Source organism: Aquila chrysaetos, chromosome 5 (genome assembly GCF_900496995.4).
Source record: "Aquila chrysaetos chrysaetos chromosome 5, bAquChr1.4, whole genome shotgun sequence".
In the NCBI taxonomy this organism is placed as follows: domain Eukaryota; kingdom Metazoa; phylum Chordata; class Aves; order Accipitriformes; family Accipitridae; genus Aquila; species Aquila chrysaetos.
This window is the reverse complement of record NC_044008.1, coordinates 66,567,867-66,595,500: the sequence shown is the minus strand read 5'-3', so window position 1 is coordinate 66,595,500 and position 27,634 is coordinate 66,567,867. Positions and strand designations below refer to the sequence as shown.

At 42.3% G+C, this 27,634-nt stretch overlaps 2 protein-coding genes across 3 annotated transcripts in view; one reads left to right on the top strand and one right to left on the bottom strand.

Moving 5' to 3' along the window:
• OGFOD3 (2-oxoglutarate and iron dependent oxygenase domain containing 3) overlaps positions 1-17,058 on the bottom strand; it is a 48,198-nt gene extending 31,140 nt beyond the window's left edge. Inside the window, exons 1-6 of the mRNA XM_030014040.2 lie at positions 16,951-17,058; positions 16,388-16,605; positions 8,421-8,496; positions 7,420-7,462; positions 904-968; positions 242-298 (exon numbers count right to left, since the gene is read on the bottom strand). Coding sequence (XP_029869900.1) covers positions 242-298; positions 904-968; positions 7,420-7,462; positions 8,421-8,496; positions 16,388-16,605; positions 16,951-17,039 — 548 coding nt within the window. The 5' untranslated portion in view covers positions 17,040-17,058. The remainder of the gene's footprint in view (positions 1-241; positions 299-903; positions 969-7,419; positions 7,463-8,420; positions 8,497-16,387; positions 16,606-16,950) is intronic.
• A 198-nt stretch (positions 17,059-17,256) lies between these two features.
• HEXD (hexosaminidase D) lies at positions 17,257-27,480 on the top strand. 2 transcript variants are annotated; one of them, XM_030014033.2, is made up of 12 exons: positions 17,257-17,464; positions 17,553-17,662; positions 17,746-17,833; positions 18,246-18,410; positions 19,967-20,150; positions 21,573-21,644; positions 22,421-22,616; positions 23,278-23,360; positions 24,151-24,229; positions 24,308-24,409; positions 24,937-25,026; positions 25,851-27,480. In XM_030014033.2, the coding sequence occupies exons 1-12, from the start codon at positions 17,384-17,386 to the stop codon at positions 26,017-26,019; spliced, it is 1,419 nt and encodes a 472-aa protein (XP_029869893.1). In that variant the 5' UTR covers positions 17,257-17,383; the 3' UTR covers positions 26,020-27,480. The 2 variants fall into 2 exon arrangements, with proteins under 2 accessions (XP_029869893.1, XP_029869895.1); XM_030014035.2 differs by lacking the exon at positions 17,746-17,833 and having other exon boundaries at positions 17,284-17,464.
• The last annotated feature ends 154 nt before the right edge of the window (positions 27,481-27,634 follow it).

Below are 27,634 nucleotides of genomic sequence, written 5' to 3'. Positions count from 1 at the left end.
TAATGCAGCTAAGTTCAAAGCAGCAGATGTTATTTATCAGGTAGTCACCAACAGGTCCTTTTACTTATTTTCCTTAAGGGACCTTAGTTCTCACAGAGATTACTATTTTGAGTTGCAAAATCAATTGTATGTCTGAATCCAAAGGACAATCCCCTCCCAGCCTGCATGCAACAAAAAAAAAAATCATGAAGTTATGTTTTGTGGTTCATTCAGAAGCTATTGACAATCTTTACTGCTTTACCGATATAATGCAAAATCCTCTTCTGTGAAAATGTCTTGAATTTTGTCCCCAAAGTACCTGAAAAATGAAACAACAGTCCAAAAGAAGAGTTGCTGAATCAGACTGCCTGAGTAATACCAAGACATATTCTCACCCCCATCTGTGCTTTACCCACAATCAAAAAATGAAGCCACCACCAAAAAAATCCTACAAATGCTTTTAAGCATTATGTTCAAAAAGCATTGCTAAAAGATTTTATGTTAAAAGATTAAAGGCTCAAGATACAGCAATTGTTAATGGAATTCCCCAGGCATGAAAAAAGTCCCCTCCCACGTCATGACACAAGCACGTGGATTCAAGTTTTTAAGAGTTCGGACTACTTGACTTCTTCCACTGCTGACAAACTAGACTGTAACTGTGAAAAAATACTATTATTTACTGGTACAAGAACAACTCTGAGAATAAAGGTAGTGGTAGCTTTCTAAGTGCCCAGTTCAACAAAAGATTGGTTTTCATGCCACAAAAAGCTCTTTAACTGGTTGTGGAAACTGTGGTGAATCTAACCAACTTCTACAGTTTGTCATCATTAACCCCAGCCCACAGGGCTTGATAAATTTGAAAAGGCAGTGAGTACTGAAGGTGTAGGATAACAAGAGAGGCAGGAAGCCATAACGCCATTTTACCTGTACAGATTAACAAAATGCTTCCCCAGTGAAAGAGCTCCAGAGTGCAAGTCCAAAATTGATGCCTGGGAAAGAAAACAAAAAAGTAGGAAAAATGAGCATGAAAAGGTTTTATCATTATTTAACTATGACCTTTAACTGTCCCAAGTTGGCTCTCACTTTCCACAGCCTCCCAAGTAAAAATATTAGTTTCTAGCATTTGGGTTCACAATACTAATGCTTACTTTACAACTACAAACCTCCCTCAGTTTGATGTATAGATGCACAAAATATTAAGGTACTATGAAAAAAGCAAAGGACTGCTATTCCTGAGATTCAAATCTGACATGCAAAATTGCCAGAGTCTTCCTCCATGGGCTAGGGGTAAGACACTGTGTTCCTGGATCCCTTCTTGAAGACATTTCCCATCCACACAAAGATGAGTAATTTTCCAATATTTGTGAAGCGCTCAAATAGCAGCACTAATATTTATCTTGCCCAACATTTGTTATTAAAACTTCTCCTTCACCATGAGGTCCTGTATACTTCTCATATTTAATATGGACATAAAAGTCTGTTTAAAAGACAATTATAATTCTAAGGCTTACTAGAGCCAAACTTTCTTTTCCTCAATTTCTAAACCACTGTAAAAGAAAACCAAGGAGTGAAAAGTTTTTACATATGAAAAGTCAATCCATTTCTTCATCTGATTCAAGCCAAACACTTCTGTTGAGCTCCAGACCAAGCTAAAAAGATTAATACTCAGATTTGCCAGGATAGAGAGCTACCCCTCAGGACTCTAAATTATTTCTCTAAATTGAATAAAGTACACTTTTGTATTTCCCTTGCTGTCCACAAAATACATGTTTGTTTCGTATCAGTTAAACAGTATTTAAAAATATGACTGTTTAATAGCAGTCTTTTTTTTTTTTTATACTGGAAATATCAAGTAGCAACAGTTAATTAACCTGACCGGCACCAAAGTAATGACTTCTTTGACATACAATATCCAGGCAAAAGCTCTCATCTTCGAATTTGGCATTTCTTGATGCACCACATACCATTCACGTTATTATAGCAAAATCCAAACAATAATAAACCACTAGGTGAGCGGCCTGGAAAGAATGATAACTTCCACCTCACCGGCAACAAGAATTTCTGGGCATGGTTGGAACAGCACTGTTTGAAGCCACTTTGTATCTTTACCCAAATGCAGACAGGCTGGTGAATGAGCAGCAGCAAATCGTCAGTCCACAGCCGTGTCAGAGCTGCATTGACAGACTAGCAATACAGCTTCACGTTCACGCCGAGACTCAAAGTACTTTTCTCCCTCCTCCTCTGGATCATGTTGGAGGAAGACATCCATGACAGTCTCTCAGCAAAAGAAAATTGGTGCAGGCTTAATTGCTCTGAGCTTCAGAGCTGAATCAGGGGAACTCCACTGAAGTCTCCATTTAAAAGGGATAGTATAACAACAACCTGCTTTTAATAAACCTACCCAAATAATTTTATTTACCCCTTTAAAAATATATAAGCAACAAGCTATTCAAGTGGACATTCAGGCCTCCCCTTCCCACATTTCTCCAAAAGCTTCAGAGGATTGTTATGGAAACAAGTAATCTCACACTCATGCAAAAGCAGTTCTTGTAATAAGTTCTACTCAAGCCTGAGAAGCAGAATATTTTCATTTATTAGTTTCTGGTTCTGTACAATAATCTAAGCTACAACTAGAAGAAGTAAAACTGCTCCCATGTAGCTTCAAAAATATGCTTGTGATCATGCTAAAGTAGATTATAAGGAGAAGTAGCAGGACACATCTGAAAAGATGAATTTAATTTAAAAACAAATTGCCTTTCAAATACTTTCAACATGCTTTCCAAATATATACATTTCTTCTCACTCCTCAAGCTCCAGATGATTACAGTTGGGAATATCCAAAATAACCAAATGAATCAATAAAAGCCAACCCCAAGAACAGTAGGTATTCATAGCTGAAAAGATAATAGCTACAATATAAACCCTAGAAATGCCAGATAAAGAAGACTGAAAAGGGAATCTGAAAAAGCAGGAATATTCTTCAGGGTTGTTTCAGACAGAGGAAAACAACTGAATGCCAAACATAGAGAGGGACTTGATTACACATGAGCACAGAGCTATTATGTTTAACAGCTACCTTGGAAAGAAACTGAAACTCATTTATTTTGGCCTCTGACATTTCAGAACATTAAACATTTCCAGCATCATTTCCTACACTGAGAAGAATACCTTGGTGGAAGCCTGTGTCAACACTGTTACTTCAAGTTCAGCTATCTCATCAAGGGTCAGCCTGCAATTCAGGTCAGCGTTCCCAGGCTGAAAGCTCTACAAAGTCTATCTAAAGATGGCAGAACACTGCAAACGCACATACCTACGCACCTATTTCCAAGAGATTGTTTTACAGGACTACCCCAATGTCCTGGTTTACAGAACTTCTACAGAAAATAAATTGAACTTCCTTTAAAAAAAGAATAAAGCACAAATATATGTTCTTTTGGACCTTCAGTGTTGTTAGTCCCACATTCTCCACCCTCTCACTGCTAAAAGGATTCAAAAAGAACATGCAAGTAACCACTAGTTCTCAGAAAATGGCAAAAAGGATCAATGTCCCCGTCTCGCAAAGCATGATAGGTCCCGCCTTTCATCCTCACTAAAAGGGATTGCCAACCATTAAATATATATTGACTTCTACAGCAATTCCTCCACCCCTTAAAAAGTTTTAAGTGATACTTTTAAAGAAAACAGCAGACACACTGCCCAAAAGAGAAAAAAGCAAAAAAATTACTTCTGCTTGCCTACAGAGGAGCTAGTAGCACTCAAAACCTTCCCCACTCCTCCTGTGGGAATGCTCACACACTCGAGCTCAGAAGAGGGAAGTGCAATGGAGGTTGTACACAGCCACCAATCCCTGGGCAGCATCAAACTTGCTGTCACTGCAGGCAGTCTTACACAGACTCTCAAAACAATACCACCTCTAAATACCCTTCCCTACTTGAATCTCAAGAGTAGACAGACAAGGGTTACATTCTTAGGGTAATGCCTCTTAAAAGTTACACTGATTATGAGGCACAAGCATAACCAATCTAATTTATACATCTAATTTATACATCATTCAGATTGCTAGAGGTACAGGTTATTACTGCATTCAGATTGCTGGAGGTACGTACAGGTTATTACTGTGGAAATTATTTAATTTCCAGTAATGGAATTTGGCAATATTTGATTATGGAGTCCAGTACAAGCTTACACTAGATACAGATTAGACACAACCAGTTCCTCTCCAGCTTCCTAGAGTTAAGTCCAGATAATCCCACCAACACACAGCTGTACGTAAAGTGAAGGACACACTGCCAAGTATGTCTCTCACTCCTCACAAGTATGTGTTTCCTAAGGGCTATCAGGAGGCTAACTAGGAAGGAAGAAAACTATGCAGCCTGCAGTAGAGGAATGAGATAGGCCAAGTATTATACAGAGGCTTTAACTTCTCCATGGAAAATGCAGAGCTGACAGCATTTCAAGGACTTCAGACTTTGGTTGGGAAGGCTGAAAGTAAAATAAGGAGGGATGTGGTCTGCAGAATGACCATTCTATGCATGGGTCAGTGGGCCCACATCAGAAACCCTTATTTGGCATCACAGCTACACAGGTTGTTTGCTTCTCCCAGTGATTAAGAAATTTATTTTCCCCTGCAAGAGGGAGGTCTAGGTGGCTACTCCTGACAGTTTCACTGCAACACAGGAAACAGACTGCAGCTGACTGGCTGCACCAAGAGATCTCTCTTCTGGGGCTTCTAAATAAATGCCAATAGATCCAATAGTAAATGAGTAGTTTCATTTACACTAGAGAGATGTTATGACGGCAGCACCTACAAAGATGTGGAAGAATGAGTCATGACTGAACTGGTAACGCAAGCAGAGGTAGCGTGTAAGAAAATATTAGGTAGGGAAGAAAGGGAAATGTCATTATCTTAATAAAGAAGAAAAACCTAAGCTGAGGCAAACATCAAGAGAACTAATGCAATTCACATTCTGTGAATAAGGGACAGTATAAAACTGTTTTACAGAGACGTACAAGGGAAAGCAGTATACTGGTGGAGAAGATGCTCCTGTGTAGATTCTGCTGAAAGTTAGACTAGAAGATCACAATGGCCTCTTCTAGCCTCACTGTGTGTGTGCATAAATAAGTCTAGGAAAAATTACAAAGGAAGATTAGAAAGAAACCTCAGCATGACAACTGGGGCATGACTCAGGTTTCCATAATTCAGATATTTGCCAGGACTTTCTCCACACAAAAGGATGGAAAGGGAAACAAGTTTTTGTGCTATACTTCAGTACTGCAAGGAAGCAGAAAGGGCAGCAAACAAAGGGAGGAAAGAATGAACAGAGTCACAAACTGCAATTTTAGGTCTTCAAATTAATAAGTTGTATCCAGACACATAGACACAAATCCACTTCTGTGAAATCAGAAAAAAAAAAAAAAAAAAAAATCAGACACACTGCTTAAAAAGGGGTTAAGAAGAAATCAGAGAGAATGAAAATGCAGTCTGCACCCCAGTAGAAATCTGAAGAAGTTTTATTTGGAATAGTAGAGAGATCAAAGTGGCTGAAGAAAGAATTAAAAATAAATAACTCTTGTTTCTGTTTAATTAAGGAATTTTTAAGGAAAAAATTGGTCTTAGCACAACAGACATAATTGGACAGAATTATCCAAATACTCTAAAGCCTAAGAAATTTAAAGCAACAAGCCACACCTTATCCAAGAAGCTTGAAGCTTAAGAGGCATACAGGCAAAGTACCTAGATGAAGTAAGACTTGAAACATTTTGTATGTTAGGTAAGTAAGAGATTTGGAAAGATAAAAGGCTTAAGTGAAGAAAGACAGTTTCATCTATATATCATCACCACACATCCATCAGTATTTAATGATATCCGGGAGCCAAGATAGTACCATTGGGAAAAGATTCACTCCATGACATGGGGAATACAAGCATGCACATCAAAAAAGAAAGGAAAACAGCAGAACAGGGGAGAAAGAGGCATAAAAGAAACTAGGTAAAGAGACTGTATTTAAAAGCTTCTCCTAAACATGATCTCCCAGAAACACTGGTTAGCTCTTGTTTTTAGCATCTTTCAGTGTTTATCCACTATTTTGGATAAGGCCTCAATGCAATACTACACAACTTTCTTCTTGCACCTTTCCCTAAGGAGTAACAGCATGCAATAACTTTCTCACATTTACAGATCATGAGAAATGTGAGAAGGCTTGTATCAAAGCCCAGACCGCTCAATGGACATCAGATTTCTTAACAGACTTATTTTATTGTGGGAACAGAATCTTCTCCCCCCATCCCTTTCAAAAAACCTCACAATGATGCTTCCGAAATGATGTAAATGATGGACTTATACTTGTCTGATACTCTGGCTTCTTGTCCAAGTAAGTCAGCTCAGGACCCCTGCCCAGCTCAGTGCATTGGGCAGCAAGTTCACCTCCCCTCATGTCTCTTCCAAGCTTTCTCTACCTCAGTTTCCCCAGTTCCCTGACCCCCAGCTGGACATTAGCTTTTTGTGGTCCAAATCCATGAAGCTAGCTGTGTGATACACTACCCTTCTAATGCCTCTTTGTGGAAGTCTAATGAAAAATCACCTGGAGGTCCCAAAAGAACAGGATAGGAAACCCACTTGACAGCACTAATGACAGAAGTTAAGCCAGAGGTCCCAAAAGGCAGAGTAATCTAGGCAAAGTGGCAAATCATGCAATCACAGAACTGAAAAAAAATCCAAGGGATCCTGACAGAACTGAACAGAGAATCTTAAATCTTTTAAATATATTAACCAGTGCTGCCCATCTGAAACAAGTTTCTTGGGTTATATTTTTTTTGCAGGTCGTTCTCAACAATCACAAGGACAATAAAGTCTTATTTTTTCATTGAAACCTTTCTCCTTTTCTGCTAATATATGCCCTAATTCAGCAGAGGCTTAAAGAAGTGGCTGTGTTTAGAAATACTCAAGAAACAGTTTCTATTCATACACAAAAATATCCTGAGAACAAAGACAGGAGAAAGAAATTAAAATAAACATGCTTGTAGAAGAGAAGCGTGTTTGTTTTCATTTTTAAAGGTCTACTTAAGACATTACATGGCATTTTTTGTCACTACACAAAACAATCTTTACACGATGCTGTGAACCACTGTAATTTAGTTTCAGAAGTCAACTTGTACAGTTCTGCTATAGTAACTGTTTCCAGATGTAGAAGACAAAAGCAGTTCAAAAGAGGTGCTAGAAATAACTAAACTGAGTAATAGGAAATGTCAGCTGTATTGCAGAAGTTGTGAATTACACTGCTAGCAGTATTAATGGGAGATAAAATAACTTTGCAAACAAATTTTCTTCCAAGTGTGAATGGAGGGAAAAATTCTCCATCTCCTCTCCTCAAGCCCCAAAAATGCATTTATAATCTTGCCTTGGCAGTAAAAGAATGTAAAAAGTAACAGGACACTGCTCACCCCTCCATCAGATCCTCCCAAGGACAGTCCCCTCTCTGCTATTCTGCAGGCAAAACAATAACCTCAGATGAGAACTGAAGTCTAATTACTTTGTCCTTCAAGTCATTATTTACAACATATAACTGTTCAGTAAGTGGTATTTGATGCATCAGATATAACCCGATTGAGTTAATAGGAGCTGCTATTTACTTGAAACTGAATCTTGCAGCCTGTCATGAAAATAAAGTACCTATGTTGCAGAACACTTCTGAGCTTGTAGCCCCCTTCCATAAATCCCCAACATACCCCCAAAACCATTGTCTTTCAAATACATTCTGGTCAAGTAAGATTAAACATAAAAAAAACCCAAACCAGATCTTGATTCTTAGTGGCAGTACAAATAAAGCCGTACAATGTAGAAATGCTGCATCAAAATCAGAAGCCCAGCTGAATTTGAAATCCCAGAGTGGCCGGCCTGACTAGTGAACAAAGCACTTATACCAGCTGCCTATGGCTTCGAGCATTACAGTGATATTCCCCACTGACATGATTATCAAGTGCAAATCACACTCAAAGAAGCTGATAACTTTTCTAACTGCGTAATTGGACAGTGTCCCCTACTACTTGATTAAAACTCACCACTTAGTGTTCACAGAGGACTACAGGGTCAGCAGTACCTCATGATTACACAGAAATAGACTCAGCTGAAAGAAGGTATATGTTGTTTTGTTCTGTTTTAAAGGCCAAATGGAACAGAAGGCCAAGTGAAAATCCTTTAAAACTCATTTAATTAATTTTCCTTTTTTTTTCCCCACAACTCTCATGCCCCACAGAGCTAGGCAGACTCTGTATGAAAGAACTGCCTCTACTACAGCAAAAATGGAAAATAGCTTTTAAAAAAAGTTTAGTGTTTTAAAGTTTAACCCATCCTCCTTCAGCTAATGAGCTTTGTGCTACACCTTAAACACTGGCACACTGTCGTTAAAGTGCTCATAAAATTTAAGACCTAAAAGAAAAATTACCTACGGATTCTTTCAGCTTCTTCCCTTGTGATTACTGCATCAGTCACACCTCTTCCACACTTTCTAGGAGTGCACCCTGGAACACAAAGAGAAGGAGAAAGTATCATCTTCCAAAAAAGGCTCAAAACAAATCTTTATTAATATTCCTCTACTCCCCTTTCAGATTCACAACATTCAGAAGGGATATCAGCAATCTCAGAATATTTTAGATCACTTAAACTACAAGAAAGTTACATCCCCATTTTGGTATGTTTTGCACTGCAATCATCAGAGAGAAGACAAGCCAGCCAATGTCACTGTTGTTTCTGCACAGATTCAAGTCTGCAGGACTCATCTAAGCTACATCACTTTCCCTGCTATGGCTGGTTCCCCTGAATTACACCAACTAAGCTGACAAGTTATTTCCTGCTATGTCCATAATGCAATTCAACAGAATGGAGATGATTTAGAAGAAATGAATCTCAGCCCCCAAAGCAGCCTCCGGAGATGTGGCTGTAACACGACCCAGAGCCTCCAGCATTTACGTTAAGCAAAACGCACAGTAATACCCTGACTTTAAAAACAAGCTACTTTTCCTGTTGATCTGAAAATAATTCTTCGAAACCTTAAGTTTGTTACAAGTCTTTACAAGTTTGTTACAGACTTTGGGATTAAAGTTGACTTACTGATGTTCCTCTGCACATCTCCCACTTCAAGCTAGAGAAGGTGGCCTTTGTTTAGTAAGGCAATATTGGACGCGTATCTATCTCAATGTACATGCAGCAACACAGATCCAGTGATTTTTTTCCCCCTTCTTCCCAAGTGCAGTAGTGAAAACAGAAGTTTTATGTTTATATAACTGGTCTCTGAAAGGAAGATGATCTTAGATGATTTCATTTCACACAATTTATTCTAGCCTTCAGACAGGCAGGGTAAGAACTGGAAAGCTCAACAATACCACATGGATCCTTCCATCTCAGGCTGACAGTTCCAAAATCAGCCAAGATCTCCAGCAACTAAGCCCCCTTAATATGACGTGTCCATATACAAAATGTTTTCTATTACAGTCCAAGTAAGTCTTCAACTCAGACAAAGAGCGAGTACACACCACTCTTGGGTACAATACACAACATGAAAAGAGTTCTGTCCCAAAACCAGTCTCAACAGGATAAAGAAACTCAACTGTCCTGGAGAAAAATGAGATGCAGAAGACAAGACATACTTGGATACAGACTGCAGCAGACATAACACCAGAACACCACCATGTTAATAACAGAAAAGAGACTGCCACTCAGACAGGAGTGAAATCACTACTTGACAAAAGAAAAACTGAAAAAGTTAGTTAGAACACAAACAGTTCAAGCCATGAAGATACTCCTAATAACAAGGGCTCCTGAATAGGTACAGGATCTTTATGTAGTATCAATACATGCTAATTCATGTATTAACACAAAAAACTGAATTTAACTTATGTTTCGGTATTCAACCTAAATAATGCAGTTTATTAACAGAGATTCCTGTAGTCAAGCACTAAGAACCATTGTATTTGTCAACTGGAAGTCACTGGAAAAGCAACAGTAACATAAAAGAGCAGTGAATTTGAACATTCCAACCATACTGCCAAGAGAATAAAAGCAGCATAGTTCAGATTTGCTCAACCCCTTCTCCCCCAAACACGAGTCTAAAGGAAGCAAATAACATGCTGTATGGGGTGTCTATACAAACATACTTTGAAGGGCAGCTTTTTGTATGAGGCTTTGCACAAAAGTGCCTTGAAGCACACAGCTTGGATGTACATAATAAAAAAGACTCTTAAAATTCATTGCTAAGAAATCTAACATTAAATTTTAAGAACTCATGGAAAAAAGCCAGCAGTAAGAGTTCCAGGTGAAGAATATATTAAAGTTCTTATGAAATTAGAAGTCTGGTCCACAACAGTCTTCAGGCAAGAAGAAGAAATAAGATGAATTCTGAGCCACCAGAGACCTTGGGATGTCACACATGGCACTTTACTGAGGAAGATCCATATATAGGTCTTCTATATCTACCCCATAGAAAAGTTGGGATGAATGTATTTTCTGACATCTGCCAATACACTTCCTGTTGCTGAACTGAGCTCCTCTTCAAGGATTATTTGCTCATCAGAACACAAGGAGGGGTGGGGAACTCCTGGAAATAAATCAATCAATTCACCCATTCAAGTCAAAAGCATCAGTCTGCTCTGATCAAAAGCAACTAATGATAACAATGACTACAGACTGACAGAAAGAGAAATTTTGCCACAGCGCGAGTGCTTTGTAGGAACTTTCACTCCATCTTATTGGATATACCCTGATATAGCCCTCCAATTACACCAGCATTTCAAGAAGAGAAAGAAGCAATGAGAAAGAGATGTGTGGGTGAATAGGCCAAGTACTGACAACAACATACCAAATTATACACACTGTTTACTTGCTTGGGAAAAGAAAAGTCCCTTGTTTGACATATGTTTAAATTAAAGTCAAAGGCACCCACACCAAGCAGACTGTTTAAACACAGATCAAGGTCAGGAAACGAACTGGATTACAACCAAGATAATTCATTGTGTTTTCTGGCTACCCAGCAACAATAACTGAAGTTGGCTGAAGATTCAGATTCCAGGAAGCGCACATTAAGTTATTTGAAGATGACCTAGGAAACTAGCAGTCTACAATAATGCTAGAGATTACATTCTTAAGCTTTCATTTATCAATGCCAGCACAGAACCCAGAAGTGCGACAAGAACGAACCACAACCACTGCTCTCCCAGCTCACTTTTCTGCTCTTGACCCTGTGAGCTAAAGAGATGAGCAGAATCAAAACATACCATTCATCAAAAACCATAGTGCCTTGATATAAAAAAAAAAGCACCATAAAAATTAAAAATTCTGTCAGCAACCCAAAGGTGCTTTGAATATTAAAGAACAACATTTTGCAATACAGTAGCAGCCCCAAAGGTACAGAATTCAAACCAACGAAAACCCACAAGGGCTTTATAGGCAGAAAGTTGTTCCAAGTTACAAACTTGGGAGGGGAAGGAGTGGAGAGAGGGGGAGCTTCTGTGCCATGTTTCAGGCACGTTGTAAATATGCCCTCTGCAACCAGAAAGGCTAGACACAGTTTCTGTGGAAATTCTTGCATTTTTCAATCTCAATTCCAGGAACCAACAATTTGCAAGTTAACCACAGATCTTGCAAAAAAAATGCAAGCATTGGAAATGCTATATTCCTTTGGAGCATATGATCTAGCAGTTCTGAAAAGCAACAAGTAGTAGCCAGCAAACACTGCAAACTATTTCTTGTCTGCCCTAACAAAAACATACACATTTTATACTGCCTTAAAGGCTCCATCATACATTCAGCAGTGGCAGAATAAAATCAGTTACTCACTTTTGAATGCCAGGCTGAAGAGCATCGCAGAAGCCAACTGACAGGGATGAGACATCTCTGCCTCCAGGCTAGCAAACACTCACCCAAAGAGCGAGACAGATGGCTGAGGCGGTAACAGCTTCCAGCACCCAATTTTTCAGATGCATGTAAAAAACCAGCCAAAGAACCAACAATTTGGGTTCCCAGAAAGGAAAAAAACCCTACTGAACATTTCACTAGTAACCATAAGATCCACTCAAAGATTTGCAGAACAATAATCAATCACAAATCACATAACATACTCCACACTGTACCCAATGTTCTGTTCATCTGGGTACAGATGTCAACAATGTTATGAAACACAAGTTTGGAGATTGGCAGTACTCTTTTTTTATAGTCCTGTTAAAAAACAAGATTAAAAAAGGCTCAAGTAACAGGCTGACAGAAAACCGAGATTTTGAGTTTGGAGAAAGCTGAACACAGAAAAACAAGGAAGCTCTCTTGGCTAATAGAGACAAGAAAAGGGGAATGACTTTCCTTCTGCCATTGAAAAGGTCTCTTCAATGCCTGAAAGGCAAAGAAAATTGTCTTAAGAGATGAGGGAAGGCCAATGTTCAAGGAGAAGAGGTGGGAAAGTGTAAATTCAAAGGAGAATTTCAATACTCCAGGACAAAACTGTCTAGAGTTTTCCTTGTACAGCATTCTGCAAAAAGGACGCTAGCAAAGACTTCTGATTTCAGAAGAGATTTGTGCCCTCTGTTTCCAGCTGCAAACAACTGGATAGATCTTACCCTTTTGGAAAGGTTGGTACTGGAGAGTCCAGATTTGGCAAAACTACAGGGTTACCTAGGACAATTGTTACATGTCTAGGGTCTCTGGCAACAAACTGGCAAAGACAGTGCTAGAAGCAGGAGGTGTTCTGAAGGCAACAGCAGAAGCTTTTCGAAACTGAGAAGAAAAACAAGAAAAAGATAGTCCAGTATAAAGTCAGTCAGGTACCAACAGTAAGGCACAAACACTGGATGAATGCTAAGGAAAAATCAGAACAGTCTGTTTGAAAACAATTTTAGCATTAAGAAATGTGTCATCTTTGTCTAAGAGACCATGGTACATGGGAGCACTGAAGTGTCAAAAGCATACTTGGAGAATCTGCACTCAGGAGAAAATTAGTTTAGTGTTAACAAAGTACCCAGTAGCTTCCACAAATTTGTGCAAAATCATTCACTTAGCTAATAAGGCACTCAGCTTTGGATCTTAAGAGTTGTATTTTTTTCAATCAAGGTAAAGGAAGAGCATACCAAAACATGCAAAAACACAAGTATTCCCTATGGCCCCTGCTCCTTATTCAGTACACAGAAAACAGAATGTAACACAGGGGTCCAAGTGCCTAAACCGCAGCTTTGTCTTCTACTTAAAGTGGCACTTGGCCAAGAACTATATGCTGCCAAGACCAGGATGACTCACGTGAGAAAAAAAGCCCCATCATGATGCTCCCTTAATACAATCCATCTCAACGCAGGAGAAAAGGAGGCAAAGATTTATTGGATACCACCCCCATAACCACACCAGCAGCCTAGGTGCTTTTCCTCCACTGCTCACAGACTTCTCTGCTTTCCACATCCACCGATCTAGTCTCTGGAAAAGCATCTTCAAGCTGTCTCCTGGGCAGTGATCATGGATGCTTTGTACACTGACACAATATGTCAACACACACAAGAGAGTATGCAGGAGTTTCATCAGATACACTAGTAGCCACGGTAGTTTTAAGTAGTTAACCATGTCTCAAGACAGCAGAAATAGCCAAGATCTGGCCGCAAGGCTCAGAATGCAGATGAGACTGTGCTCACAGAACACCCCATCTTCTGCAAATATAATAAGTTAAGTGCTTGGCCTCTGAAAAATAACACGTTTTATTTCTGTATGAAGCAGGTTTACTGGCAGGCAGTGCTATGGAAATAAAACCACTGCTCTGTGACACCAACTACCATACCATTTGAAACAAACTAGAAGCGCAGTTGCACTAGTTCAGTTTGAAGCACAGACAGGTGCATAAAAAAAGAAAAATCTCATCTTAGCAGTGGAAACTTCACGGCTGAGCATCAGACACCAAGTGATGATAGGAATGTACCTCCTTGTGACACAGAGCCAGCAGCTGCAGATGTCAAGCCAGAGTAAAGACAGAGAATGAAAAGCTACTGAGTGATAGAAAGCTATTTACAACAAAGCGACTAAAGCTCCGGAGCCGAATGCAGTTTGGCAAAGAACCATAATCCACATTTACTGCCTCGCTAAGCTATCAGTAACACACAGGTGGAACAAAGAGCTCAGTTTTGACGGGACAGCAAGGCTCAGCAGCTCACCACCACCCTCTGGCGGGCACTGAGCAGGAAACAAGAGAGAAAAAACGAGAGCAAAGTTCATTATCCCAGCTCGGCTTCAATTAACCACTTAACAAAACAGATGTTCACACATTTCTAATACCACTGATCACTTTCTGAAAGCATAGTACAGGGAACACGTGTAAAAACATCTGCTAAAAACCAAAATTAATCACATAAGTTAAGAAGCAGCAGCAAGCAAACATCTAATTAGAAAGCCAGAATACAAACTCGCACAAGATGACTCCCCTTTGTTTCTCCTGGGTTGATGCCAGCCACGTCAATCATTCTCATACAAAGCCAAGAGAGGTGACACTTCACCCTGCAGTTAGCATTTGCAGAGCTTTCTCCCCATGACATCACAAGTATAGAGAACACATTCATTCCTCTTCCCAGGCAGAGATATCCTTTAAGAGATACCCTTCCTGCCTTCTTTATGATGGAAAGAATAACTGATGGGCTTGCCAAGACCACAAGTCCCCAGCTCAGAAAACTCTTCTTGCAAACCAGGGAAGGGAAAAACAAGGTTCTGTTGGTTTGGGGGGTTTCTTTCGACAAGCCAAAGCCCCAGTAGCAGAACAGACAGTTTTAGCCTTAGCTCAGTCATAACTACCAAATCTGTGGCAACACAGGCTGCAACAGTTTTCTCTGGCCTTGGCACTATGCAAATAAAGCCAGAAGCAGTTTCTTCTTATAGTAACTATGAAAAGTTAAAACAGAACATGTGTTTTCATACGCTCAGTCAAAAAAATTCCCCCTACTGAGGAAGTCTTCTTGCTGGTAGCTTCCTGAGCAGTTATCCAGGCTGCAGTTTGACACACTTTTTACCAGAATTGGTACTGGAAGAAAGTTAGAAATCATAGAACAGCCCAGGTTGAAAGGTACCTCAAAAGATCACCTGGTCCAGCCTTTCATGGGAAAGGGAGCCTAGATGAGATCATCTAGCACCCTGCCTAATGACATCTTGAAATCCTCCAGTCATGGGGACTCTACTACATCACTGGGGAGGTTGTTCCAGTGATAGACTGTTCTCTCTGTAAAAAAATTTTCTTATGTCAAGATGAAACCTTGCCCAGTACAACTTGTACCCATTGCCTGTTGTCTTCTCCATGTGGCTCCTTGTAAAGGGATAGCCTCCATCCACCTCGTAGCTGCCCCTTAATATTGGAATACTGTAACGTGTTCCCCTGAGCCTCCTCTTCTCCAGGGAAGAGACCCAGCTCCTTCAGTCTTTCCTTATAGGACAGGTTCTCCAGCCCTTTGATCATCTTTGTTCTTCCTCAGTTCCAAGCAGCTTCTTCCAGCCTCCACACTCTGTCTCCAGCTTTGTGTCAGCAACTGTTTTGTCAGCCACGTAATGAACCAGATAAGACAACGGATTTGGCTAAAAACTAAACTGGGAAATAGTATTCTTTTTAGATGGAATAGCTTATCAGCCAACACACACCTAGACATACAGGTAGGCCGACAAAAAGTAAGAGCACAGCTGCTTTCTGGCAGCAGTACCAACCCAAAACGTTCATCAAGAAACACTATGCAAATCTAAAAGAGAACATCAGCATAGCTCATCCACGCAAACTGCAAGTCAGACTCTCACTGCTGTTCATCAGAGAAGATAAAAATCTTCCATTTCTCTAGAAGATCCAACATCAACACTCCAAAGAAATAAGTGCCAGGGGATAAAGTATCAATTTGACAGAAAACAGGCTCAGCTGAAAGACATAAAGACAGAGGAGTGCTTTGCAGGCAGCATCAAAAGCTGCTGGCACACACACATCTCAAAACAAGTGTATCAGAAACTGGCATTTGTGCTGTTACCGCATGCTAGCGGCACAGATAATATCCTAAAGCAGTTCCATTCCATACCCTGTAGGGTATTTACCAGCAACAAACTCACCCACAAGGCTATTGCAGAATCAACAGAGTAGGAAAGACACTAGAAACAGATTTAGCAAAAGGTTTATTTCATACGGCCTAAGCAGAGCAGTTTCAGAAGAGCATTATGTCGGATGACAAAAAAACCTCTCGGAAGCAACGATTTCCAGGCTGACCCAAGAGGCGCGAACATTTGTGGATTTAAACAGTACACACAGTGACCAGGCGTTTGCTGGAAACACAGGAGTTTTGCGGTACAAATTTGGTTTAACAGACTTGGACAGCAGTCAGCCTGCTGTGGTCCTCTGAAGACTGCTTCATCCCACTTTGCACAATCCCACCCAAATACCTTCAAATCTTTTGTGGCTGTCATAGTCCTCAGAGCAGGGGATCTCAACGAACTTGTCCTGCAGGTTCTCGCTGTGACGAGCCAGCACCTCCGTGACCCCGTCCTCGGCCCTCAGGTAGCTCCAGCTCAGGAGGCCACCGGCGGCAGCGGAGGAGAGGAGGACCGCTGCCTTCAGCCACCTCCACCGTGACTCTTGCTGGCCTCGGCTCTTCTTGGCACTACGGAGGGAGCACAGCGACAGTCCCACGCAAGACAACGACGCGCTCCCGAGCCGGTGCGGAGCGGACTTAAGCCCCTGCCCGACACCGGGGAGACCCGGTCAAGGGCCGGTACCCCGACTGACCCCTCGTTTTGGGGTACGCGCGTACATATTTACAAGCACCCGCAGTACTCATTCCTCCTTCACGCCCGGAGCTTACAGGCCGCCTTCCCACAGGAGCTCCCAGAGGAGCCGGCGGCCCTGCCGCAGGCCGCTCCCCTCAGCCGCCGGGCCCGGGCACCGCCGCCGGCGGCAGGTGCCAGCCGCTAACCGCAGCCCCGCAGCCCGCGCCCCCGCCGGGTACCTGCTGTGCCGGCGGCCCCCGCGGCCCGGCCCGCCCGCCGTCCCGCCGCTCTCGGGGCCGCGCGGCGCCGCCCGCCGCTGCGGAGCCATCGCGCCCGCCAGCCACAGAGCGACGTGCTCGGCCCGCCTCTCCCGCCTGCCAGGGGAAAGCAATCGGCCGCCGAGCAGCAACGCTTCAGACGAGCGAGCAGGACGAATCTCTCGCGGAGCCGAGAGCGGCGGAGGCGGGCTCGCCAAGGCAGAGAGGAGGAGGTGGCGGCGGCCGGACAGCGCCCGGACACCGGAGCCGGGGCAGAGGGACGCGGCGAAGCGCTTTGTGCCGGGGTACCGCGGCGGCAGGCCAAACCAATCGATGCTTCCCGGCGGGGCGGCGGCCAGCCTCGAGAGCGCGCAGTCGGGAGCAATCGAGGCCGGAGCGGCGGCATGCGGCGGGCATGGAGGCGGGCGGTCCGCGGCGGCGCCTGGTGCACCTGGACCTGAAGGGCGCCCCGCCCCGCGCCTCCTACCTGGCGGAGGTAAGGGGGCGGCGGGGGCTCTCCGCTCCGCTCCGGTCCGGTTCGCCCCAGGCCCCGGCCCCACCCGCCCGCTGTCCCGTCCCCTCAGGTGCTGCCGCTGCTCCGCTCCCTGGGCGCCACCGGGCTGCTGCTGGAGTACGAGGACACCTTCCCCTACGCGGGGCCGCTGGAGCCGCTGCGGGCCCCGCACGCCTACAGGTACCGCCCGGGGGCTGGGGGGGACGGGGGCCGCGCTGCCGGGCCGGGCCGGGCCCTGACGTCTCTCTCTCCCCCGGCCGCAGCCCCGGGGAGGTGAGGGCGGTGCTGAGCCAGGCGAGGGCGCAGGGGCTGGAGGTGGTGCCGCTGGTGCAGACCTTCGGGCACATGGAGGTGAGGACCGGGCGGGCGGCGTCGCGCCTTCGAGGCCTGGGAGCGCTGGGGTGGGCGAGCGGGGGCGAGGGCGCGGGGGTGGCTTTGTTGGGAATCTCCCCCCCCCCGTCTCGTAAGGGCTGGCGCTCGGGTTATCCGGCTCCCCACCGGCCGCACGCTTCGGAGACCGGGGTGATGCTGCGCCAAGCGCCCTGTTTTCCTCGCCCCGTGAGGCGCTTCGTGGTCGCAGACCCCTGCGGCACCGTGGAGCAGCAGCCGTGCCCCTCCTGGCCTCCTGCTGACCCCTGTGCTCACACGCAACCAAAACCGGGTTTTTAGCAGGAGAACTGTTAGCAGAGCCCGGGTGACGCGGGAGGACGCTGCCGTCCCCTTCATTTCATGGTTGTTCCCCAAGATCTCCTTTCTCTTGCAGTTTGTGCTGAAGCACAAAGAGTTTGCTCATCTCCGGGAGGTGGAGGTATTTCCCAATGCCCTCAACCCACACAAGGAGGAGTCGCGGGCACTGGTCAAAGCCATGATTGACCAGGTCATGGCACAGCATGAAGATTTAAAATGGTTTCACATCGGATGTGATGAGGTGGGACTTCTCTTGAGGCAGGAGGTTTTTTTTCTTGTGAGAAATGATGGTAAGGGCCAAGGCTTCTGCATTTCAGTGGTGCCCAGGCCACGTTCGGGTAGGATTTTGGGGACAGAAAACAACAACGCAAGCCAGCGTAGAAAAGACTTTTTGACACTAAATTGTTCCAGTAGCACAGGATGTCATTTCTATTGATCTGAGTGTAATATCGAAAGTATTGAAAGCAGTTTCCTAAAGCTAACTCAGCATTTGGTTTTAGGTCAAATGAGTATTTAAAGTGAGATGTCAATTGGAGGTATTAATTAAGAATCACGTGAGTTTGGATGTAAGATGTTGGCTCGTTGTTCTGGCCAACTTACTCAGAGTAAGCTCTTTTGTGGTAGGAAGTGTTGGGTTTTTTTATCTTATCATAAAATCATAGAATGGTTTGGGTTGGAGGGGACCTTAAAGATCACCTAGTTCCAACCCCCCTGCCATGGGCAGGGACACCTTCCACTAGACCAGGTTGCTCAAAGCCCCATCCAACCCGGCCTTGAACACTGCCAGGGATGGGGCATCCACAACCTCTCCGGGCAGCTTGTTCCAGTGCCTCACCACGCTCACAGTGAAGAACTTCTTCCTTACATCTAATCTAAATCTACCCTCTTTCAGTTTAAAGCCATTACCCCTTGTCCTGTCACTACATGCCCTTGTAAAAAGTCCCTCTCCAGCTTTCTTGTAGGCCCCCTTTAGGTACTGGAAGGCTGCTGTAAGGTCTCCCTGGAGCCTTCTCTTCTCCAGGCTGACAAACTTGGTAGTTTGTCTCCTTGAGGAGGAGAACCTTGAGTGTTCTCCTTTCTCAGAGTTTCTTAAAACCACCCCTAAGGCATGCAGATCCCTGAAATTCATCGTGATCACTTTTACTGTACTGATATTAGTTTAGCATTTTGTATCCTGTTGTGTGAGAACTAATGGCAAGGTTAGATAGGGAGCTGCAAGCTTTTATAAAGCAAAATGCTATTCATGTGGAATGAACATGTTTTAGATAAAACCTGCTCTAAAACAGCAAAGAGTTTAAATGCATATCCAGCTTAACAGGCCCAGATCCACTCTCTGCATAGGGCCAAGTATGCTGGGGCCACTCTTGGATGTGCCCCCAAATCACTTCTAGATTCACGTACAGATGATCTCTTTCCCCAAGACAGGAACCTCATCTTATATAATTCAGGACCTTGTGGGTTGCTAGATTTGAACTGAGTAAAACTGGTGAGAGCTACTTCTGAGGACAAACCTTCCAAAGACAAATACAGCATGCTTTAATTGTTCTTTAAATATTTTAGTTTCTACTGGAAAATTCCCTTACGTGATGTATTTTGGTAGTTATGGCCACAGTCTCGGGCAGACTGATAGAAATGCTTGCAGTGTCTTCAACGCTGAGAGGTGCTTTTAAATATGTCCACTCAGTGTGTCACATCTGTGCGATAGGTTTTGAATATTGTATGATTTTGTGATACTACGTCAAACTCGTTCCCTCTGTTCCTGTACAAGAAGTCAGGATTATTCGCTTGATGTTTCAGGTCTACTACCTCGGCGAAGGAGAGGAGTCAAAGCAGTGGCTGCAGCAACAGGACAACACTCCAGAGAAGCTGTGCTTATCCCACATAAAAGCAGTTGCAAGTTGTGTGGCCTCATCTTACCCCACTATAACGCCCATTGTGTGGGATGATATGCTCAGAGGGATAAGTGAGGAAACATTGGCAGGTGTGTGACCACTGATGGGGTGAGTTATATTTTGTAGTGTACAAAAAAGTTTACACAACCAGTTAAAACAGATTTGTTGGCAGGTGAAAATAATGAAAACGAGAAATCTAAGAATAGTTGAGATATGATCCATTAGACTAGAGAGTAGAGACATTTAGTCCTTGGCTATGTCACAGACTTTCTGTATGACTGTGGGCAAGTTGCAACACATACACTTTAGTTTTCCATCTGGTAATACACAGTGACAAACAAAACAGTCATCATGCAGTGGTTGCCATCAATTCTACTTTCTTTACACTTTAAAAAAAAAAAAAAAAAAAACCAAACCTATTAGCATTTGTGGTCTCATTCTAAATTTCAATGCCTCTTACCACCTTCTAATGTTAGCTGTTGCTCTGTGCAGCATCTGGTTCCAGTGGTGCAGGCTCACATGGAGAAGCTGTGATCCTGTGAGCATCTTTGACAGTATATGTGATCATAGTGCACATCGTGAAGAACTCTGATACTGAATTGCAGGGTAGCTCCAAGACCTTGACGTCACGAGTCTTGTTTGTTGAATACTATGAAACCACTGCTAAAGTTTGAGTAGTCCTAGCATAGACAGAGTTCCAGCATTTTCAGAGCCACCTTATGTGTCTGCTCTGAACAGATTTAGACAATGCTATGAAGAGCTGTGTAGCTCCTCCAGCAGTGACTGACCTATTTGTGGCTTTAATAGTGGGAAATCATCCAAAAAAAATGCAGATGAGACCCATGCAGTTTCCACAAGAGCAGCACAGTGTTTAGCTAAGTGCGCTCTACTGCCACAGGCAATAACAGACTAAACAAATTAAAATGGGATGCTGTTAAAATACTGAATTTCTGTACAATTTACTGCAATTTCTCTAGGGGTCGGTTTCTCATGTTTAAAACTAGTCAGGGCATTGGGATTTGAAGGGGATTTGAAGCTAAACCGGTATCTTTATTCGTACTTTAAAGGCATCTTGAAAAGCTAAGTTCTGTGCATGCACAGCTCAGACAATCTCTAACTTGGAGGGTGAATGTTTCCTTCAAATTTAGCTGAAATCTTGTGCGTGCAGTTTGCCGCTCCACCAGTTCAACCCAGCAGGTATACCGATAGATGCAAGGGACTAAGAACGAGACGGGCTTGGGGTGAATGGGACCTCTGATGAATTGTCACTGCTGATCCATATTAGTGGTTTCAAGATGTCTAAGGACTTAGTGGCTCCTGGCATGTGACCCTGCATGTTCAAAGCCCTGGCCAGGCTGAAAATGCCCAGGGGCACTTCAACTGTAAATAAAGAATTCTAGTGACAAGCCATAGTTAGTTCTAGTCACATGCTACTGCACCAGTAATATGTACTTAGTTCTCACTTTTAACTGTCTGTTTTCCATTACTTAGATGACCTCTGTTCCTTTCAGAGTCTGGGGTCCCACAGCTTGTGCAGCCAATGATCTGGGACTATGCAGCAGACCTCGATGTGGAGGGCAAAGGTTTGTACTTCTCTGCTGAGCTGCTTAGAAGCAAAGAGCTCTGTTACCTGTTAAGCAAAATAGCCAAAACAAAATAGTATCATTAAAACATACCTTGGTTGGACGCCAAAAACTTCTGGTTTTGTTAAACTGCTTTTTATTGCTTTAGTAGCATAAACATAGCCTTTGTTTGATTTCACATAATAGTTGCTATTTTCTTTTTCTATTTATGTTTCTCCTATGAAGGACTTGCATTGTCTGCTGCTTAATTCTTTTCAATAGGGCTATGGAATCACTGATGGGAAATTGAGAGGTTTTTCACAAGCACTGTTACATTAACTCTTGTTGCATTATAAACCAGTGGGAGCAGATAGCTGTGTATTGACAGGTCTGCAAAAGAAGCTTCAAGGCTTCATACATCTAGAATTCAAAGGAAAAACTCCTAAAGGCTCCAATCACGCATTTAACATGCATGCAAATATTCCTTTGTTGAAAGAAGAATCTGATGTTGTGCATGCTTGTTACATGCCCATGGTTCTTAGCAGTGAAGCAATTTAGCAATTCAAGGGAATGGAATATAGTAACTGGGCACATGAAAATAGGAGGGCAGTCACCAAAACAGGTTGCTCGGAGAGGATGTGAAATCTCCCATCCTTGCTGATGATCAGAACTTGACAGGACAAGGCTCAGCAGCCTGTTGTAACTGGACCTGGGTTCCTCTTAATTGGAGCATTACAGTCAAGGCTGAAAATGGAGAAAAACTTGTCCTGTAAGTGTTCTTCTGTGTCTTATTGCAGTGCACCTCATAGAGAAGTATCGTAGATGCGGCTTCTCCAAGGTGTGGTTTGCTAGTGCTTTTAAAGGAGCTACAGGAGTGAATCAGTCTCTAACGCTTATTGGACACCACTTAAAAAACCATCTTCAATGGCTGGAAGTGGCAAGCAGTAGCCCTGCTGATGTCCTTGAAGGTATCGCGCTGACCGGCTGGCAAAGGTAAGGAACATCCTTTTAAATTGTTCTGAGGATCACATGGAAGCAAACTTCCACCCAAAAACTCCCCAAGAGGTACAAGGAGGCTGGGGATTTAGAAGGGAGCTTTGCAACGCTGCAGTCCTCCTGTTGGTTACCACTGGGCCTCACCCACGAAGGGTGGATTTCAGAGTTCCAGTCAACCGCTACAGCGTTAATCAGCAGGAGCAATTGTTTTGGCAGATACCAACAACAGCAGATTGGATCTGAAGGCTTGAATGTACTTTGTGCCACCTTGAACTGCTTATAGACAGCATAGTTAATGCCTGGTGTATATCTGAATGTCTAATGTGAATTCAAATAGAACGAAGTTGCATAAGAGAGAACTTGTTAATGTAATGGAGGAGTAAAAGGTTTTTATGCAACAGGCAGGAGGTCTAAGGGAATACCAGAGGGCTGAACTCCAATTTCTGACCCTAATTTGGCTTGAGAAAGTAATTTGGTTTGTATCTGTTCTTACTAGTAAACAGGAATACTTAGCGTTTTAGAGATAGAAGGTCCCTTCTCTGAGACAGAAACTGATGTTTGTAAAGCTCTTTGAATTTTAGTGATTGAAATATTAAAACTTCCCACTTATTTTACTGTTAGAACATACTGAATGCCTAATTAATGTTTTCTTATTTAGGTATGATCACTTCTCCGTTTTGTGTGAGCTTCTCCCTGTGGCAATTCCATCATTGGCTGTATGTCTGCAGGCACTAAAGAATGGTACAATGACAACTTTATTCTCTCTCAGCTAATGCCTAGCACAAGAGTGAAGTGACCTTGCCCTAAGGTTGGCACAGGCTTATTGTATTTTGAGGTGGTTTGACTATCTGATCATGGTCTGAATTATGAACAATAAATTTTACATATTGCATGTTTGTGATACAGGAGCAGAGAAGCCTCTTGGCCTAAGTATTTAAAAATAGCTATAGTATACTAATCATTTATTATGTTCTAACCCGCAAATGGTCACAAACTTCTTCATGCTTATACTAAAAAAATATTTAGGAAGCTAAATTGCTTTCGAAACTGATTTGAAATACTACTGGTATATAAATGAGACTAATTACATGTAAAAGTTGTTTTAACTAATCAATTTTCTTAAAATTGATCTAGGAAGTACACTGTCTGGTAAAATACTTCCTGTAGTTTCTGATTTCTTTACAGGCAGTTGCCAACAGAATTTTTATTTTTGTCTTTCTGCACTTCTTGTTTTCAAAATAAAAAAACACAACCTACTCGTTTTTAATTAAGGCACTAAAAATATTCAGCACCCTGAATGGAAAGCTCATAGCTAGGAAGTGCTTTACCTAGCACAAGACAATTGTGTGAAAGGCAATGTACTCCTCCCACCCCCAGGTTTTTTTCCTTGTTCTATTTCCGTTTTACCTTTTAAAAAATCTTCATCCAAGGAGAACTACTAAGCCAATGCAGAGTACTCCAGAAAAGCCCTCTTTTATGAGCATTTTGGTTATTTAGGCTCCATTTACTTATTTCCACTGTCTTCTGCCAGGTGGCTATTCTGAAAAGATTAAAGAAAATGTGGAAAAGCTCCTGGGAATGTCCAACTTGGAAACTGATACTTTCATGAGGTAAAATTCCAGCTGCAGGATTCAGATGCTTCTCATTGTGTGGTAAGTTCAGAAACTTAATGGATCCTCTTTGGACAGCACAAGTCTGGGGACCTTTCCTGGGAGCAATATCCTTACGCTTGTGACGCAAGTTAGTTTCTACCTCAAGTCATCAGTGGATGAGCTTCTTGAGAGGAACAGGTAATAAGGTTTATGCTGATTCTCTGGCTGTCTGCAGGAGTGTTGGAGCTGTATCATCTCAAAATGGGGCATAACTCCAGCAAAGTGATTTAAACGTCAAGCTCTGCACTTCAGGCATTGCATCCCTATATATTGACACTTCAGCAGAACATAATATTTAGATGCAAATTTAAAGTATTTCAGTAGAATTCCTAAATACTATGTGCTGCCTTATTTCAAGAATCTAGTTCTTTGCTGAATTAAATATTACTGTTAAAGTTAAAATGAAATTTTTTAATGGTGTGGTTACAAAAAAAGGAGCTTGAAATGAAACTTAAATTACAACAGATGATCAGTTATTCTCATCTGCCAGGAACAGTCTTTTACAAGCTAGTTCCAAGGATATGTAGACTTAAATTTACTTGCTCCTTAAGCATTATCTCTATTTGTGCCGAAGTTCAGCTAAAGCTCTATCACCTCCCTGTCAGCCTACAAACACGTATGTCGCTGCTGTTTCAAAATCTGCTCATGCTAACATCCATTTTCAGGTATGTCACAGGCTGGTTCAGCCCCTACCACAGGAAAAGGAAGATTATTCATCCTATAATAATGCATCACTTTCAGCCAGATGCAGTAAGGTAACACCACCTATTTTGCATTATAGGGAAAGTAAAGTCTGTCATATTTGGGGCACTCAAGTACGTATAATTTTGAGTCCTTGCCTCTTTCTATAATTATTTCAGAAGCATCAGTGGAAATCAAACAATATGAAGTATTCGTAATACAGTTTTAAACAGAAGAACATGTTTAGCTTTGTCTGCCTTCTGTTGAACAAATTCTTTGAATACAAGTACAAAATTGGTCTCCGAAAAACTCTCCCTTATATATGGAGTTACTCCTGCATAGACCTGCTGCATCTTATAGCAGTTGTTAGCCGCAGTGTAGGAGTTCACCATGGGCCAGGTTCCAGGCAGGGCTTGGAATAAAACCAGGCCCCTTTCCCCTGCTCCCTGTCACTGTATGCGCTTTTCAGAACTTGTCCTAGACATTATGCTGATTCATGCTAAATGGCTACTTTATAGATTTTTTGCTGTGATAAGGTGAATATCCAACTGCATCCACTCTTCCTGATAGAAACCAGAATTAAATTCCCAACAAGTCTCACAGCAGGTTTCAGTTACACTTAAAATGAGTATAGTGGTTTTTTGAGCTCACATTTCGGTACTTTAAAAGTCACTGCATGAGAAAAGTGCCAAGATTTGTGGTACTTAAACACAAACAGCATCAACCTTTTGCCATCTGCACAAAATCAAGTCCTTTGAGCTCTTGTAATAGATGCTTCTTTTCCTGTAAAGTCCTTTTAAGGACAGTACTCCCTTTAAAAGGCCCAGTAAGCTAGCCCTCCCTTGAGACAGAGCTCACCTGCAAATGTGATTGTTTCTTCCTTCTGATCTCTGCTTAGTCTTCTCTCCAAGTGGAATGCTGTGGTGCAAGACCTCCAAGCAGCCATGGAGCAAGTTTTCCACAAGTGTACTGTAGAGGAGTGGATGGAAGAGAACGTCCACCCCAGCCTACAGAAGCTGCAGCAAGTGGTGGATGATTTAGATAAAGCAATAAAAGCGCAACAGTAGGAGTATTTCAATTAGTCCATCTTATTTCATGGGAAAACATGGCTAGTGGAAATTGGCAACTAGTCATAGAGCTAGTTTGTCATCTTGAGAGTTGAAGCAAGAACTGTGATTAAACAAAAGTGACCTGAAGGCATAAAGGAATTTATTAGTGTAATAGGCTTCAACTCTATTTTAATTTTCCTGTCTTAACACATTGCTGAGCCTTAAATCACCTGCCCTGTAAGTCAGGTTTGCTCCCCTTGCATAACAGAATGCAGGAGTGAGTCAGAACTCTGCTATATTACAAGGCAGGAGAAAAACTTAGTTTCTTCCAAATTCAGTATTTGTAATAGACTTTCTTACATAACAATGACCTGGAAAAGTTCTACAAGTTCAATTCTAGTCAGTAGCCAAGGTGTCCTCCCTTCACAATTTCCATAAAAAGAAAGATTTAGGATACTTTAAACATGCTTTAGGTCCGTATGTTTTGTACTGTGACTCCTCCATCTTTCAGGTATGTTCAGGGATGCGTCCTACTGTTCCATCAAGTCCTTCCACAGCCTATAGCAGTTGATTTGCTCCAGGTTTTGTTTTGGACCTTTTCACTCTTTGAAATACATAAAACCATCGGTCTTAAATCCAGCTTTGATTAGCTTCAGATCAGGAACTTAACATCCAGCTTTTTGCAGAAGTCTGAGCAAGGAACCGCTGTCTAGATGCTTACGACGTTACAGCAGATGCATGAAAGGACATGTACCATCACAGTACAGAGCAAGATGGAGCTCCAGAAAAGGAGCTTGTTACCAATAGTGGACGTGACACTTGGACTTTGAGGGAAAACTGCCTTAACACATGGGACTTCCTGACTTTTTACCAAAGCATCATCAAAGCTAAGCATAGTTTCATCCCCACAGAAAAGCACCATCCCAGTCACTTTAAGGCATCTACTTTGCTATGTAAAACCTGAGACTGCAGGTTCATCCAAATTTGAAGCGTGACTCAAGTCTACTGAATATGAGGGAAAAATGCTAAGTTTTATTCTGCTCTAATGTGGAACTTTTAATAATGTATAGCAATATATTTTGTTGACTTAAGTGGAGCATTAAGGTAATCACCACAAGGGAAAATAATTCAGAAGTCAGGTAGTTAAGTACACTACCATGAATATTCAAAATATTCTGTACTTGTTTGCTTCATTTATTGCTTTCTTGAAAGTCTTATTTTGGAAGCACAAGTATTGAAATTTTCTTGGAACAATCTATTATAAAGAGCATAGCTCTAGCTACAGAAAGTACAAGGACAGCGTAAGACAAATCTTTAACTTATTTAATGAGAGCTACAGGAGTTAGGTCCACATGCAGATTTTTATCTTAAAAAAAAAAAAATCAATTGCTATGTATACCTTAATTACAGAAGTCACATACCTTGAACTAAACAAGATCTTAATTTATTTTACTTTAATAAATCCTTTGATACTCAAAATGTTTGTGGAAACTTGCCTTTGTTTTGCATGTGGCATGTTGGTTTGGTTTAAAGGGGGGAAAACGTAAATATATTCACCCATGGAGAGTTGGTTATATTAGGTTGTATGAAATTGAAAGCTGGACTGCTGTAAAAGTGCAAGCAAGGTCAGTAA

Excerpts from the sequence above, each read along its gene's own strand:
- HEXD (XM_030014033.2), top strand. The coding sequence starts at position 17,384 with ATGGAGGCGGGCGGTCCGCGGCGGCGCCTGGTGCACCTGGACCTGAAG. Across the intron at positions 17,663-17,745 it reads CGGGCCCCGCACGCCTACAG|CCCCGGGGAGGTGAGGGCGG; the intron begins GTACCGCCCGGG and ends CCCCGGCCGCAG. Across the intron at positions 20,151-21,572 it reads AAGTGAGGAAACATTGGCAG|AGTCTGGGGTCCCACAGCTT; the intron begins GTGTGTGACCAC and ends TGTTCCTTTCAG.